General features: G+C 36.4%; 1 protein-coding gene across 2 annotated transcripts in view; it reads right to left on the reverse strand.

Moving 5' to 3' along the window:
* Positions 1-18,384, reverse strand: part of LOC5564174 — a 550,217-nt gene that overhangs the window by 42,741 nt on the left and 489,092 nt on the right. For both annotated transcript variants that reach the window (XM_021844877.1, XM_021844876.1), the window contains exon 12: positions 5,632-5,849. In XM_021844877.1, the coding sequence (XP_021700569.1) occupies positions 5,632-5,849 (218 nt within the window). The remainder of the gene's footprint in view (positions 1-5,631; positions 5,850-18,384) is intronic.

The raw sequence follows: 18,384 nt of genomic DNA on the forward strand, positions 1-18,384 counted from the left end.
AGTAAAATCGATTTTAAACGAGATAGAAAAATATCATCTTCTCCAAATTTTGCTCACAGGTACTTGAAGGACTGCAAAATCATTTGGTGGAAAGATATATTTTTTTGAGGTGCTCATAGTTGAGATACAAGGCATACAAAATAGCTAATTTTAAGATAAAAAACTCAAATAACATGAAAACCATAAGAAATACAACTTTGGTATGTTCAGCAAAGTTGTAGCAAATGATAAGTATAAAAACTTTGTAGAACATAGTAGGCCAATAAAACTAATATATAAAACACTTAAGAGCAAAAAACGATTTTTTATTAAAAATACTTAATTATCTCGGCTCTGAAGCAAAACCGAGAAAAAGTTTATTCGGCAAAGTTGTTTCTATGACCATTTGCTACAACTTTGCTGAACATACCAACTTACGATTCGTTAAAATAAAAAAGTTGGCGTATACGTCACTCTTGCGATCACCGTAAAAAAAATTTTGTTCCGTACATTTTATAGTACTGAAAATTCTGAACATATTCTCAGAATAAAACTATGGCTCTAAAATCAATAAATCTTGACGAAAACCTCATGTCCGCCTAAATTAGCTTCCTGGACCAGTGTGCAACGGAACCAGTTTCGGCCAGAGATTTAATTTCGATTCCTAAATTGGCCAATCGCATTGATTTCTCATGAGAGTGGCCAAATTAGGAGTGCCCTGGCTAAATTAGGTGCATGGGAGTTACAATTATAAGGACAATAATTTTTTTCTTGTGTTTTGAATCAATTTGGACGAGTAAATGAATGTAGCTTTATCATATGAATGTGATCTACTGAAAACAAAAGGTTTCATGCTGATTGGCTATGTAAAACGGTGTATAATCCACTATGGCTACAACTGGCGTATGGCCAAAACCGGTGCTTCTACCCTACGTCTTCAACAGGTAGCCATGAAATTCCCAATAATCGTTCGAAACCACTTTGGTTATTCACCGTAGCTGGATTGATCTCTTCAATTGCTTCCAGAACCTTGGGTTTATTGGAAACCCAATTACGAATGTGGAAGCCTGCTCTTTGATGAACTGTCGCCACTTCTAATGCCAACTGGACCGCTTCTTCCTCTGTGTCAACGCTGTCCCGGTAATCATCGACATAGTGCCTGTCTGTGATTGCTGCGACTGCTCGTGGAAATTCGTGAACGTGTTGCGCTGCATTCAAATTTTTGCGACTGTGCTGGAAAAAAGGTCCAAAGATAGCTACATCCTAAACGCTTCGATCCTGCTTTTCAATAGACCATTTCAGTGAAAAAATTTTATTGGCTTATATGCTTTCTGTCAATTTACTGAACAAACTTACCTAAGGAAGCGATATATTTTGGAGCCTTTAACTATTAGAAGACAATGAAAAACTTGCGCCTCTTTCTTCTGTGGTTTTGCCATCACGTTGTGGTGAATTTAAGATCAGCTGGCATGACCAGATGATTTTTGTTTATGTTTTCATTCATCATAATGGGCTCCGCTGGTTTCGCTCCCTCCATCCTTCACGGTTCCTGAAGTCTCCGTAATCACCGCGGAAATCACCTTCACCGCTTCGGCCGGTTGCTGCCTCAAGCCAACAGATAGATTTAGGCATTTGTCGGCATGAATAGTAAAAATATCCTCTAATAAAACTAGCGGTACCGTAACTGTTGGGTGGGTGAGAGATTTGTTGTTAGGGGGTGGTTTTGAATTTTGAATCTGTGGAGGAAAATATATTGCAGCACCACTCTTGCAGCTGCATCCCATATTACATGCACTTTACCAGGTTTCTTGGGGTTTAACACAACTCCTAGCGGCAAATACCAAGTGCGGTCTGGATCGAATTCCGCCATTTCCTCATCGGTAACCTCATGGATGTAGCCTTTGGACTTATAATCAGCTATCTGCTGATGTACGCTATCGTACAGTGTTGGATTTTTTGCTAGACGTCGTTCAAGGCATTTCCGACGGCGCTCTGCCATCGATCAACTATCAGGAAACTTGAAGTCATCCTGCTTCCTCAGCAAACTAGTCTCGAACTTTCCACTCACCTTCCTTACAGTCGTATCTTCAAGGATTCGGCGTGTGCGTTGATCGTCTGTCCCTTCCAAATTTGATGCGAGAGCGACACCTAGGTTTTCGACCGAGAAAAATTCTTGAACGTAGTTGTGGAGCTCGGCACCGGTTGCTTCCGCACAAATGTGCATTTTGCGATTCTCTTCACCACGTAGACATCCACACACTAACCAACCAATACGGGTATTCGCTGCGATGGGCTCTCGTTTATTTCCTTCGCGAACTTCAAAACTGCCCATAACTGCATAACAGTCACGTTCGACATTTTTGACAAATTGGAGTTAATACCGGGGAGAGTCATCAAATGATAAATACTTTCGATCAACTTACTAAAATCTGTGAGTTTGTTCTTGAAAATTCGAAAAAAATACCAAGTTGTTTTGTCACATTGGCAATTGTAACCGCATAACAGTCACATTGAGATTATACATGAGCCTCATAATGTAGTAGCAATGAAATTTCTATCAGAATTATTTTTTGAATATTCACCCAATATGCGGTATGAGCTGTACAAAATTTCAGCCTCAAATAAGCTCTTTTGAATTCTTAATGATTTTTTGAAATTTTAGTTTCCTTCCATACTGCAGTAAAATGCAAACTTGGTATCCCATTTACTCAATGCCTACTTTTGTCGAATGTTACAAATATGCAGTTATGGGCAGAAAAGTAGTTAGAAGATAAATATCGTTAATTTCGATCAGCAAACCAGGGTTAGTTCTCTGGAAACTCTTCACCGGCAAACGTTGCAGGTGTTTGTATTGTTTTGCCAGATCATCGTAATTCATCGATTGCTCCGGCAGGCCTAGATTATCAACAGTGTAGACCTCTGACAACTGTAACAGCTTTTTACTCCCAGGTTCCGATATGCCCAGTTTTGCAATTTCAGTGGTAGCGAATTTCTTGTCAATACCGCCGGTCCACTGCATGCATAGAGAGCGCGACTTACCATCCAGTCCCAGTTCGTCTGCTATTGCTTTCTCTAGGAGCGTTATAGACGAAGCATCTTCAATATATGCATATGTGTCGATAAACCCTTTTTTTCGTACAGCCTTACAGGCAGTATCTTAAATATGGTTGAAGTAACGGATGCTTGATAGACGGTGACGGTGGCGTCCGTAGTATCCAAATGCACTTCCGGTTCAGAATCATAATGCAGCAGCTGATGATGGCGTTGCTGACATCCGTTGACCCCGCAGATCTCTCCTTCACAAGGCCATCGTGTGTGTGACATACGACATCTCCGGCAAAGTTTATTTTCTTTAACAAATCTCCACCGTTTGCTCAATGACAACTGCTTAAAGTCGGAACACCTTTCTGCAAAGTGCTTCCATGACTGTTCTCTCCGCTCCCATTTCTTCTTTTTGTATGCTGAATGGGTGTTCACGGACTTCCTTAGCCGAGTGGTTAGAGTCCGCGCCTACAAAGCAAAGCCATGCTGAAGGTGTCTGGGTTCGATTCCCGGTAGGTCCAGGATCTTTTCGTAATGGAAATTTCCTTGACTTACCTGGGCATAGAGTATCATCGTACCTGCCACACGATAAACGATTGCGAAAATTGCAACTTAGGCAAAGAAAGCTTTCAGTTAATAACTGTGGAAGTGCTCATAAGAACACAAAGCTGAGCAGCCGGCTTTGTCCCAGTGGGGACGTTAATGCCAAGAAGAAGAATGGGTGTTCACGAACGCCTTCTCCTTTGTACTGGATGTATCGTCCTTCGTAGATTTTGTAATTAGGGAAACATTGGTAATTCCGCTGGTAGCTGCGATTACTTTCCGCATATAGTCCCCGAACGTACTTAGGTTGACGACAGGTTGTTGCTCTTGATACAACGCCCAACTGAACTTGATGTTAGCCGGCAGATTATCAACGATTTCTTGTAGCAGAAAAGGATTGGAAAGGCGATTGATTCCTTCGGAATAACTTGCCTAGCTACTATCTGCTGCTGCGTAGGTCCAAACTGGCCATGTATCAAATTATTATTGCTGTGTGCATTTGAAATGCAAATATTAAATGCGGGAACACCAAACGCAGTAAGATTAAGGAAGGCGAAGTCAAAATTTGATTTTCAATGCTAGTTTGGCGGTGATATGGATCATGGTTGCTTAGTATCCTTTGATTACTTTGTGTTACCGCATTTGAAGCCAAGTTCAACAAGATTTGCATATCAAACGCATACGATTTATTTTTTGCTTTCATGCTTCAAATATTATGTGCATAGTGCGAGAATGCTTCAAACAATTTATTGCTTGATTAAGATTTTAACCATTCAATGCTACAAAGTAGAAAAAATATTGTAACTGCCGCATAACTACCTTAACCCAGATCTCAAAGTTTTCGTTTAAGCATTCCGACATTAAGAAAGTTTCCAGAAGTTTTTATTCTTCGCGTTTTAATAACATTCACCCTGCTCCATTGTTAGCCAACGTAAAATTACCTCAGCAACTCTCAACCCCCCCAAGCACTCATCTGTTTGTCATATTCATCCGCTGGCTGGTTCTCTATCTCACGTTTCTTCGCTCGGGTGAATGATTCATGACTAGACTTGTTCGCCTTTCTCCATTTTCCGACTTCCGGTGTTATTACGAAGTTGGGTCACATGGCCACTGCGAACTCGCGGGGACTTAAAAATGTGTCGGAGGAAATGGAATTTTCCACTTTTTTTTCGTTTCGTTATGGTAGCACGGGCGTTTGATAGAGTTGCGAGGACCAGGGAAGTCGAGGTAAAATATTGAAGCATAAGTTTTTTTTCTTTCCGACGAGGAAAGTTTTTGTTTTTTCATCAAGGTAAAGAAATGAAAGGTCACTATGAAAACAGATTCCAAGCTGAAATTTGTAGCTTGGAACTGCATAGTGGAAGCAAACTTATTGGAAAGTGAAAAACTTAAACGTAGTCCAAGTTCATTTGGGTGCAGCTGATTTTACGAAAGTTTTCGGAACCAAACGTTCGCGAGCTCTTCTGAATTCAAATCACATAAAATAGAAATTTCACTTCAAACATATTAATGATAAGAACTGACCCAAGCGACTTGAAGGGGAATTTTGAAGTTATAATATATGACCTTTAGTTAAGGTAGCGAAATGTTATTACTCGGGATTCCTGAATCTCGGAAATAGTTTCTGTTTCCCGGGATACCCGGATTACCCGAGAAGTCTTATTTCAAAGAAAAAATCAATGAGAACTTGTTGTAGTGGGAGACCAGTACTAGACAGCACTCAATACCGTACATCCTAAAAATGGAGGAATCATGATCCAATCAAGATGGTGTAGATTAAAAGAAGAAAGTTATATTTTTGTAGAATGATGTATGAACTTTTTTTTTCGAAAAAGTAGCGATATTTGAAAACCAATATCAAATTGACGGATCGCCTTAAACTTCAACTTAATTTATAATGAATTTATAAACGAAATATGTTTGGAAAAAAAAACTATGATGTTTTCCAAAATTCCATGTTGTTTTCCACAGAGCAGCATCGAATCGATTTTCTTCGTTGAATTGCATTATCATCATTTGACTTGCCGTGACACCACCGACGCAAAATGCAATTTGAAACCAACTTACCACAATGACCACGATGAGAATGGCTGCCGCTAACGTTCCCGCAGCGATATACGCGTTGTGCAGCTCGATGGCGCTTCCCCGCTTGCCACCGTGGGACTCCATGTCTCCGTAGAGGGTGCTGCTGCCCCCCAAGTGCAATCCACCTTGGGCACCACTTTGGCCAAGACTGTCCGACAGCATCTCACTCGAGCTGACAACCGTGTCGATTACAAAGTTCTCTGAAATGGCACACAAAAGCACGGGAAACACAGATTAGCACTTGCAGTTGAGGACTAATAATAGCTTGATGGAAACAGAATTATTCCAAAGTGTCAAGTGAAGTACAGTTTCAACATGAAGGCTTGATGTTTGCTACATGCGTCGTACATGATTGGGTCAACCAACTTCTCCAACGGAAGCGTTGAGATCATGCATTGATTTGATAATAGGTACTGGGCTTCAATTGAAATATATATAGCAGATATTCAGAAAATGTGACAAGACTTCTCAGTATTTTGTAAAAGTTATAAAAATATAGTCGCTTCCCACCTCAAATTAATTTTTAAATTTTTAGGAAGACCGATTACTAAATAAGGTGGTTTTACGAATTTGCAATTCTGAAATCAATTCAAAGGTCCTGTTTGAAGTTTAAAGGATAAATATAAACTGGATCTAAAACTTATTTTGTGAAAAAAAAGAATACTTTTTGTGTTTTTAGATCGTTTAAACCATCTGGTCCAACGTCGCTATTTTTTGTTGTTGTAGATCATTTAATATGCTCCTAAATTTATTGCAACTTTGATATCTCTTTCAAATAGTTGTCTAAAAGTTTCTGATCCATGACTCGTTATTCTCGTGAGTCGATGCCCAGTAGGAGTCTATGACACTACCCCGAATGCATAACATATTGAAGCTTATCCTAATTAGAAGGTGGGAAGACAATTTTACGATTCCTTGTTGGTAATTAAGAAGTTTTCAGCAAATAATTTTTACATACTAAGTTTCGATTGGATTTACCCTCTAATTTTAATAAGATTCACACAGCCACACTGAAATGCTCTTAAGAATATCCTATTTCGATCAGAAGGGTGTATTTATTATGAAAAGTATAGCTATTATATGCACAAAATTAGGTTGTAGTAAAGTCTGGTTCTGGACGCTGTCACTCACTTCCTTCACTCAATTTCTTTAGATGTCGATCTACTAGCATTAAGATCTTAGTAATAGAAGATCACTCTGATATTATCGCTGCAATGAAACCTGCTCCAGGACCAACCTGATAGACAGTCGTTCCGCTGTGTTATAGGAACGCTAATACACTTGTACCACGGTGTCTCTGGTAGAAAACATTACTTAATATAAAGAAATCAGTATCGATGAAACATCCACCAAATGAAAGCTTAGGCTTTCCCCTTTCATTTGAGACTGGTTTGAAAATGTTCTATCGGGGGGTCCTGAACATTTTTTTTTATTTCAGTAAGAGATACGTACCATAGGTGATCTTCTTCCACCAATAGTATGATACAATGAATCGCTTGTACCTGGGAGGGAGGCACCGATACTACACACAAAATGTGACACAAAGTTATTTCAAACCGCAAGAAAAATCCAGCTTGCCAACGACAATCAAGGCAGACTTGATGAAAATCGCTAGTTTTCTTTTGTTGTGTACCTTTGATCGTTCTGGACAAACATGGAAAAAGGGCTAAAGTTTTCTATGCATTTAATTTTCGTTTTTTTTTTGGAAACAGTAAAATAATGCGTATTTGAATACTTTATATTCAATCAGAATAAAAGCATGAATAACTATTTAATAAAAATCGATTAAATAGTTATTAGCTAATTCAAAAATAATTTCACGATAGCATCTTTTATTCTGATTGAATATAAAAATTCAAATACGCATTATTTTACTGTTCATTTGAAAAAATGTAAAAATGTGTTTTGATCAATTACGCGCTTCTTACATGTTTGTTCATTGTTTAAGATCTGGGCTCATAGTGACAATTCGTGACAGCAGAATCTCGGCTCACCTTGACGTACACAAATTTCGTATCGGTTTCTCCCTCCCAGGCTTGTACCATATGATGACAACTCAATAGAACCGTAGAAGGCCATGACAAATATTTCTGGACAAACATTTGAAAAGGGCTGGAGAGGTCTTGAGCCTTTTTTCAGAAACGTTGCTGTTGAGCCCTTTTTAGCACGCCCATGCAAAGTAACACCACTTTCAGAAAGATTAGTGTTAGCTCTTCCTGATAGTAGTATTGGTAAGCGTGATAGAGTTGAATTGGGCTCAACAGCGTCTTACAAAGACATTGTTTACCTATGTCGATGTGCCCTTTTTAAATGTTTGTTCAGATTTCCATAAAACAAGCTTGTTTTTGTTTTGGCAGTGTTGCTGTTCAGTTGATTATAAATTCAGTTAATAGTAAAATTATTGTTTATTGTTTATTTATTTTAACAAAAATTTTGGAAGAGGGAAAACCCCTTTGAGTGATTTCCTTTCGAAATCTTTCTCAAAGAGGCACAAAACCTCTTCATCTTTTCATATAACGTTACAAAACAAAAAGAAATCTTATAACTAAAGGCTCATACGGCAAAGATATACCATAACAAAGCCACAAACTGCAACATGAATCCAAGCTATCTGAAGTATGAAGTGGTTTCCAAACCAGAATGAGGGAGGGGGTCTTCCAAAACAGAATCCATCTTCACATCTGCAAATAAAAATAGAAAAAAAAACACACACACACACACAAAGCACGAGTATCAAATAATATATGAGATTTCATTCAAAAAACTAAATAAGAGTTTAAGTATGTGATAACATCTTGTACCCAGTATATCTCGAATAGATACAGGAATTGGATATCCATAATTGATTATACTATTAAATAATTTATTCCTTGGTAAAATGAACCTGGAACATTGAAGAACTTTATGATCAATATCTTCATAAGATTCACCACATTCACATAGATTTGAATCCACAATATTAATACGATATAAATGATTGTTACAAATATAATGATTTGAAATCAATCGCGAAAATGAACAAATAAAGTTTCTGGTTCCTGGTATATTTCTAAACCAAGGAAAATGACTTACTTTTGGACAAATTGAATGACACCATCTTCCTTTATCATTGGAGTTCCAACAAGTTTGCCAATTATCAAGGGAATGTGTTTTTAGTTTAGGATAATGCTCAGAAGGAAAAATATCACGATCATAAGTTATACCCCGAACAACAATAATAGTAAAATTGTATATCTTTAATCCAAATTTATTCATTTATACAAAACTAAAATGGTTGTAAATAGTATTTAAAATTTTGAATAAAAAATGTTTAGAGATTTGAAAGATTTTCAATAAATAACCATTATTTAGATTCAGTTGTATGCTACCGTCTTAAAATTCAAATATATTTTCATAAGATATTGCTTTTTACGATTAGTAATAACCAAAGCGTTTGAAAACATGTACTCATGGATCATTACATTACCAATGGTTTCACAGATTGCAAAAAACAACTAAATTGGCATCAATGGTAGGGAAATCGGCGCTGCGTCATAACGCTTCATTGCTTAAGTTGTCGCGTTCTAAGGTGGTATAGCGAAAAATTGGTGCTTGTGTCGCGTGATAAGTTTATAAATTCATTGTTTTGGGTCAACATTTTGGTTTGCTGATTAGAGGTATGCCTGTTAATACTTACAATAAATATATCCCAATTTCACACCTAATAATAAATATATTTATTTACACTACACTCTGTCAGGAGACCTAATAAATGAAACCGAAAAGCCATGAAGACAATCGTTCGAAGATTTGCGTATTGTGTTTAAAGAATTTGTGTCTGCAACCGTTATCAGCAATAGTGGTTGATATTATTGAGCAGCACATTCTTCACGACATCAGGATTACAGTCTGGTATTGTCCTACAAAAATATGTTGAGCTTGCACGTTTATTCGTTCAGTAACCAGTTCAAACTTTTGAATATAGCACTGTTTAAATATTAATAGGTACAATTTAAAACCAATCTCACCAAAACTAAAGGGAAAACGTGGTAGACACAGTAATGCAAAAAGTAAATGCCAATTGAATTGGTTGGTTGTCGAATCTACACGGTTTAGCACCCAACTGAGAATCTTATTCAACATCTGTGTAACCTAAAAAAAAAAACCATTTGTTCGCTGATGACTTGTTTTTGATTAAACAAAAATTGATTTGAGCACCAGATGAGCGTTGCAGTTGAGCAGCTGTCTAAAAGGTTTGGATGTTGCAATCGCCCCAAACATCGCTTTCAAAATCAGCAGACTTAACCAATCAGTTCAGGGGCTTTTAGAGGTAACACATTTGCACTTTGATTTGAATGATAATGCAGAAACTGTAATGACGTAAATGTAAATGCATATAAATGCGTTAAAGGGCCTCCCTTAGCCGAGTGGTTAAAGTCCGCGGCTACAAAGCAAAGCCATGCTGAAGGTGTCTGGGTTCGATTCCCGGTCGGTCCAGGATCTTTTCGTAAAGGAAAGTTCCTTGACTTCCCTGGGCATAGAGTATCATCGTACCTGCCACACGAGATACGAATGCGAAAATGGCAACTTTGGCAAAGAAAGCTCTCAGTTAATAACTGTGGAAGTGCTCATAAGAACACTAAGCTGATAAACAGGCTCTGTGAGGACGTTAATGCCAAGAATAAGAACGTTCAGGGGTTAGTTGATTATGTGACGTCCAAAAAGGTGCTTCCATTGCTGGAGATTTGAAAATCGTCAATCTGTTTTTCGTAATAATGGGAGGTAGTTCAACATTTCCTTGCCCATACTGTACCACACAAAAAAGATTTATCCAATTTAGCTGGTTATCCACGAATACTTTGTCACATACGCGTCCACGAAATGGAAAAGTCTCGGCTCGGACCATAAACTGGCGAAGCAGTTCTTCAATTGTATTTACTATCCACTGCTCCAAATCGATCCAAATAATGTCGAGGAATGGGTAAGCATCAGCAGTTTGATTGGTGATTCATAAAGATGACCTTAAAATAATTCTTTTATCACAGGTGAGGATCATCAGTTGCCAACGCCACAACAAAAGTGGATTCACCAGATGAAACTGTCAGAAGCTTTTGAAAAATCGGCATGTTTTGGAAGTGTAATGGGATCTAAGTTTGCTAGCAATTGTAATTTATCGTACTGTTTCTGTAAATTATCTCTTTTAAATGAAAAAAATGTATTTCAGGCGCTTGATCATTCTGATCAGGTACATAAAAGTTGTACGTCTTTATGCGAAATGGGTCACCCCCTTCAAAAATACAGGTGGAATCCCGTCAGGTCCAGCACCTTTGGAGACATCTAGACTTTTTAGTGCATCTACAATATCATGTACTTTTGCCATCAGGCGGCGCTAGTGAGTATGAAATTTTTGTTTTATGGATACTGCATGATCTTGACTTTTTAGACAGGCACCTTCGACAAAGTTATTCAGAAACTCAAGGACTATCATTATTTTCATAAATCTCGAACTTTGAGGATTAAACAAAGAAGGTTCAGCCACGTGCAAATGTTCTGTGGGAACATGATTTTCAAAGTGATAAAAGTGATTTTTTTTTCAGATATTTGTTGAGTTTTGTCTTAATTTTATTCGATTTGCTTGCATTTTACTCAAGAGTGCTCTGTGATAGCTCCAGCAATTGAATTTGTTTCGCGCGAATCGTTTCTCCTGTGTGTGTTAAACATATTGGTATAAAAATTGAATGTGGTTCGTGGATGCTCGATTCGGGATGGATTATAAACTACAGTTTTTTGTCGATTTTTCGTGCGTTGCGTGCTTTGTTATAAGCAGAAGTTTACGGGTCACGTTATTGTTCATTGTTAGAGGAGCGACGGATTGCAGTTTCGAAAAAGGAATTTGGTGAGTTTGTTCTGATCAGCAGCGCATGATCACAATGCGTGAAGATTAACCATTTGTCGGCCAGAACGTTTACCAAACGTATCCTATGGCACTACTCTTTCCATCAACATTCCACAACATCCCGTAACACCTATGAAAGGTTGTAGAGTTCTCTGCATCTTTCTTAAGTAGGTGTTCAATCAATGTAACTCTCCCATTTTCCAGCTTTCGCAAGGACGTGGCCAGGACAGCTCTCGACTATTGGAGGATGCGTCAATCTTGTCTAAGAGTTAAAGGTTAGTCCCAAATTTCTGACTTTGGTAACGGACGGGAAGGAGGCAACCCTCATACAATGGTCTAGGACTGTACCACCTACGAATCTGTGCGAAATGCTCAATGCTAATGCTAATGCTAATGCTAACTTTGAGGATTAAACAAAGAAAGAATTTGATCTACTGAACAACTATGCCAATGACACCATCTTTCTAAGTGATCAGGCTCCTGAGATATTTGCGAAACAAATGTTTTATGCTCACTAGCGCCGCCTAGTGGCAAAATTTTAAATCAACTAGCTCAAACAATGATAGTCCTTAACTTACTAAACAACTTTGCCGAAGACGCCATCTCTCTAAGGGGTCGTCCATAAATGACGTAGCTTTTTAGGGGGGAGGGGGTCTTCACGAATTTGTGACGAAGTGTGACGAGGGGAAGGGAGGGGTCCTAGCTAGTGGACGTAGCATTTTGAATCAAGTCCGTAAAATGAAAGGCGCTGAGAAAAATTGCATACAATTATTTTTGGGTTATAAAATTATGATTAGGCTTCAAAACATTCATATGACAAGATTGAAAAAATATCTATGAAACTTCAGATTTTCTTGATAAATGCAATCAAACAGATGTTTTGAAACTTTAAATAATTATGAGAATATTATATTATATTCGTGTCCAAATTAATAAATTTATAAATAAACGAAATTGATTAAAAATCAATGCTCTAACTACCTGGAGTACATTTTTTGCCATTTGTTAACATGACAAAAAGTCAGCCGTTTTAGTTTTATCCATATTTTCTGTTGGGGCTTTATTTCTTCAAGAAAATAAAATATGCTCTTCTTGGCAAATATTACATTTAAAGCAAGATATTTATTCCGTGAATTATGCCTTCAATGTTGCATGAGATCTGCACCCAATCAACTCATCATTTGTTTTGATATATCAATGCTTTTGATGGAATAGCCTGAATATTAATGAGGATAATAGATTCGAGTGTTAATAAAATTGCCCTATCATTAAATTTTGTTAATAACTCGGTAATTTGTAAGATTAATTCAGTATGGAAACGATAAGGAAAATCAACTGAAATATTAATAGAAATTATTGTATTTGTATAAGAATCGCTAAAATTTTCTAACCATTCCAAATATTTCAAGTTTAATCTTTTATGTAGCTGGCCACTGTTTGCTAAAATGATTTGAAATTTAATAATATTCACGATGATTCATTTCAAATTAATATACTTTCTTGATCATCTTCATTGAAATCTATTTCCCATCAACTAATAATTAAAAAAAAACAATCCTCTAATATAACGAAATTTTTGTTCAATATATTATAAAATATACTGGACTCTAACTCGACAGTAACGAGCTTCATCAATCCAATCAATTTTTTTTCACATTTTTATAGTAAACTTGTTTTTTATGATAAGAACAGCAATAGTAAAAAAATTTAGTCTATAAGAAACTGGAAACCAAAACCAAGGAAAATGTTTATTTAAAACTTTTCAAAATTACTTTTGAGCGCTACTGTATATTAAACTGTTAGAATAGATTATCCTTTCATTTCAGTCAGTAATCAATATCGAACTTTGTATTGAACTTCTCAATTCCAATTTTTGTTTCAACCCAGTCTAAGGAAAACAAATAAAAAAAAATAGGGGGGGGGGGTGCTCGATATGCTGCATATTTTCCAGGGGGGAGTACCAGCATTTGTGACGAAATGCTACGAGGGGGGAGAGGGGTTTAAAAAATCAGTGCAAAAATGCTACGTCATTTATGGACGGCCCCTAAGTGGTCAGGATCATGAGATATGGGAAACAAAAACTTAATGCTCACTAGCGCCGCCTAGTAGCAAAATCCCAAATTTCTTGGCTATAATAATGATAGCCCTTAAGCTACTGATCAATTTTGCCGAAGACGTCATCTATCTAAGTCGTCAGACTCCTGAGATATTCGCAAAACCAAGGGTGTTGTACAAAGTACAACGCGCGACTACTCGCGTTACAAAAATTCGCGCGACGACCGAAAGGTTAATGATATGGACATCGTCGGCCGAACATTTGAAAAGGTGGCAGACCTGTACACTTAGGGTGCCAATGAAAATCGATTTTTCGAATTTCAAAAAAAGGTAGGGCTCAAAAGTTTTGTCTCCTCGAAAAAAGTCCCCATGCAAAATTTGAGCTCAATCGGACTTCATTAAGTGGACCCCCAAAGCGGTCAAAGTTTGGCTTTTTTGACCCATGAAAAATCTCCAAAGGAGGGGGTACATGAAATTTCCGAAATCGAAATTTTTTTTTTGATGCCAGATGTCTTAGAAATGCTTGAAACGTCGAGATCTGGTGTTATTTGGAAAAAAATTTTTTTTGAAAAAATCGACCTTTTGGGACTTAGTAAATTTTTGAGTTGGGGGAGAGAATTGAATTTGAAATGAACGATTTGAATTCAATTGCTGATAAATTCAAGGCAATAGTATTGAAACATATCCTATATGATTGTTGGCCACTGAAAGCATATGATATGTGATATTTCATTAGGGTGGTTCATTTACTTTCCATTAGGGTGGTCCTTTTTGTTAAAAAATAAAAAAAAATAAAAAATAGAATTTTAATTGAATATTGAAGACAATAGTATTGGAACATCTCTCACATTATCGTAAGCCATTTTCTACATTTAATATGTGGTATTTTATTAGGGTGGTTCACTTATTTTCCATTCGGGTGGGCTTTTCTGTCGAGAAATCATAATTTGAATGGGATATTAAAAACAATAGTATTTTATCACCTCTTTCATCATCGTAGGGCATTTCCTTCATTAGATTCGTGATATTTTTGTTTAGAGAGGCTTTAAATTCCTCTGAATTCATGCGCCTCTAGTTCCGTTTGATATGCGACATCATCGTAGGATACTGTTAACATATTTCATTAGGGAGTTTCTCTTATTTTCCATTAGGGTGCATCATTTTTCGTATAGTTTGAAACCATGATTTCTCGAAAAAGTCTCGTCCACTTTCCTAAATTATGGTATCATTGTAAAAATTTCAACCTTAATATCTACAGACCGAAAGATTATGGTGTGGACTACTACATAATATTTGCGTAATGTTCCACGAAAAATGTAAAGGTAACTTAGTAAACAACAAAAGAGTTTTCTAGAAAGCCTCTCATTGTTAGAAAGGTCTTTTTGAAAAGTTTTGCGTGATTTTCATGCAACACTTCACTAAGCTGAACCAGTTCGGAGTCCTCGTCTCATACAAAATCCGCTTGCTACTTCGTGATTTCTGCACTCATCTCAGAGATCAAGCATTGAGCCTCGTGACCTTTCCAATTTAGTTTTGCGAATTCCGAAGGAAATTCTACAGAAAATTCTGAAGGAAATTCTAGAGGAAATACCGAAGGAAATTCCAAAGGAAATTCCAACGGAAATTCCAGAGGGAATTACGAAGGAAATTTCAGTGGAAATTCCGAAGAAAATTCCAGTGGAAATTCCGAAAGAAATTCCAGAGAAAGTTCCGAAGGAAATTCCAGACGAAATTTCTCAGGAAATTCCAGAGGAAATTTAACAGGAAATTCTAGAGGAAATTCCGAAGGAAATTCCAGAGGAAATTCTGAAAGAAATTCTAGAGAAAATTCTGAAGGAAATTCCAGAGAAAATCCCGGAAGAAATTCCAGAGATAATTTCGAAGAATATTGTAGGGGAAATACGGAAAGAAATTCCAAAGTAATTTCCGAATGAAATTCCAGAGGAAATTGCGAAGGAAATTCCAAAGGAAATTCCGAAGGTAATTCCAGAGCATATTCCGAAGGAAATTGCAGAGAAAATTCCGAAGGAAATACCGAAGGAAATTCCAGAGAAAATTCCGAAGGAAATACCGAAGAAAATTCCAGAGGAAACGAATATTATAGAGGTACTTCCGAAGAAAATTCCGAAATAATTTCAAAGCTTCAAAAGAAATTACAAATCAAATTCCGAATCAAATTTAGCATGAAGCTCCAAAAGGAATTCCGAAGAAAACTCCAGAAGATATTCCGAAGCAAATTGCAAAGTAAATTTCGACGAAAATAACGTAGAAAATTCCAAATCAAATCCCGAAGGTAGCTCCAAACGAAATTCCAAAGCAAATCCCGAAAGAAATTCCAAAGCAAATTCAAAAGGAAATTCCAGAAAAATAAATCCGAATGGATTTTTTGAAGGATGTTCCGAAGCAAATTCCAAAGAAAACTCGGACGAAAATTGCGCAGAAAATTCCAAATGAAATTCCGAAGCCAGCTCTAAAAGAAATTGCAAAGGAAATTCCATAAGAAATTTCAAAGGAACTTCCGAAGCGAATTCCAAAGGAAATTCCGAAAGCAATTCCAGAAGAAATTCCAAATGAAACGCCGAAGAAAATTTTGAAGAACTGAAGAAGGAAATTCCGAAAGTAATTCCAAAGAAATCCAAAATAACTTCCAGAAGCAACTTACTGAAAGAAATTCATGAAGAAATTCCATAGGAAATTCTGAAGTAAATGAGATATGAAGTTCCGAAGAATACAAAGAAATTTTAAAGGATACTCCTAAGAAAATTCCGAAAAAACAATACGAAGGAAATTCCAAAGTAAATTCCGCGAAAATTCAACGGAAATTCCGATGAAAATTACGTAAAACAGTCCAAAGGAAAAAATTCCAATCAATACTTTCAAATAAAATTTCGAAATCTCCATAGGAAGTTCCAAAGGTTATTCCAAAGGAAATTCCGAGGAAACTCTATAACAAATTTGGAAGTAAACTTCAAACAAAATTCCGAAAGAAATTTCAAAGAGAATTTATAGTAATAAAGGAATTCCTAAGAAAATTCTGAAGAAAATTTGATAAGTAGCCCCAAAGAAAACTGCAAAGGAATTTTAAAGGATACTCCTAAGGGAATTTCGACGGAAATTCCAAAGTTAATTCCGAAGGAAACTAAAAAAAATCCAACGGAATTTCCGAAGCAAATTTCAGAATAAATTCTGACGAAAATTGCGTAGAAAATTCCAAAGGAAATTCCGAAAAAAACCCAAGGGAATTCTGAAGAAAAATCCGTGGAAAATTCCAAAGGAATTTCCGAAAACTCCATAGGAAATTCCATAAAAAATTCAAAGCAAATTCCAAATGAAATTCAAAAAGGAATTTCTAAGGAAATTTCGAAGAAAAGATCACAGCTCCAAAAGAAATTCCAAAGAAAACTTCGATGGAAACTTTCGAAAATACAAGGGAAATCCCGAAAAAAATATTTAAAAAAATGAATAAAATTGCAAAAGAAATTCTGAAGCACATTCCAAAGGACATTCCGACGACAATTCTGAAAAATATCCAAAGCATATTCAAAAAGGAATTTCTAAGGAAATTCCAAAGAAAATTCCAAAGCAAATTGCAATGAAAAAAGGAAGTTAAAAGGAAATTTCGTAGAAAATTTCTAAGGAATTTTCTATGGAATATCCAAAGCAAATTTGTAAGACAATTCTCAAGAAAACTCTGTGGAAATTCCAAAGAAAATTGTAAAGGAAATTTCTAAGAATATTCCGCAGTAAATTTCAAAGGTCCAAAAGAAATCCCAAATGAAATTCCGAAGAAAGCTCCAAAGAACATTTCGAAGGAATTTCCAAAGTAAATTCCAATGCTTTGAAAGAAATTCCAAATAATATTTCGAATACAATTCTGAAGGAAGCTCCAAAGATAATAACACAGGAAATTCCGAAACAAACTCTAGAAGAAATTCGAAAGGAAACTCCAAAGCAAATTTCGAAGGAAACTCAAAAAGAAACTCCGAAGTAAATGTCGAAGAAAATTCCAATGAAAAGTTCAGAATGAAATTCCGGAGGACACTTCATAGGAAATTTCGAAGGAAATACCACAGAAAACTCAAAAGGGCACTTCTAAAGGTACCGAAGAAAATTCCACAGGATATTCCGAAGCAAATTCAGGATAAATTTCCGATTTTGATAAAAATTCCGTAGAAAAAAAAGGAAATTTCGTAGAAAAGTCAAATAAAAATTTTTAATAGGAATTTCGAAGGAAATTCCGATTAAAATTCAAAAGGAAACTCCAAAGAAAATTCCGTTGAAAACTCCAACGAAAAAATCCATATGAAATTCCGACGAAATTTCTTGAAGGAACTTTGTTACATCTTTGAAGAATAAACGAGAACTGATTGTCAAAACTTGAATTACCTACGTTGTCACAACCGAATCGCGTGTACTACAGCAAGCAGAAGGCAACGTACTTTTGTTTCGGGAATGAAGGAGCCCAGGGCTGAAAATCTCTTTTGAAAATATAAACTAAACACTTTTGTTGCCCTTCATCGTCGCCCATCAAGCTATTGTCATAATTTGTATAAGGTACAGTGGGGGAAGTGTATCAGTGGGGTAAGTGGATCATTCGTCAATATTAAGCATAAATACTTGAATATGTTGAATGTTTTCGCACTATTGCTTCGTTTTAGGTTATATTCTTACGTCCACACTGATACTATTGCAAAACTGGTACTACACGTTCACTAACACAAGCAAACTTGTAAGCTGCAAAAATTAATTAATTTCAAAATTGTTTTCCATCAATCAAAAATCCATTGTATCTCTGTCTACAATCG

This window comes from Aedes aegypti, chromosome 2 (genome assembly GCF_002204515.2).
Source record: "Aedes aegypti strain LVP_AGWG chromosome 2, AaegL5.0 Primary Assembly, whole genome shotgun sequence".
NCBI classification, from domain to species: domain Eukaryota; kingdom Metazoa; phylum Arthropoda; class Insecta; order Diptera; family Culicidae; genus Aedes; species Aedes aegypti.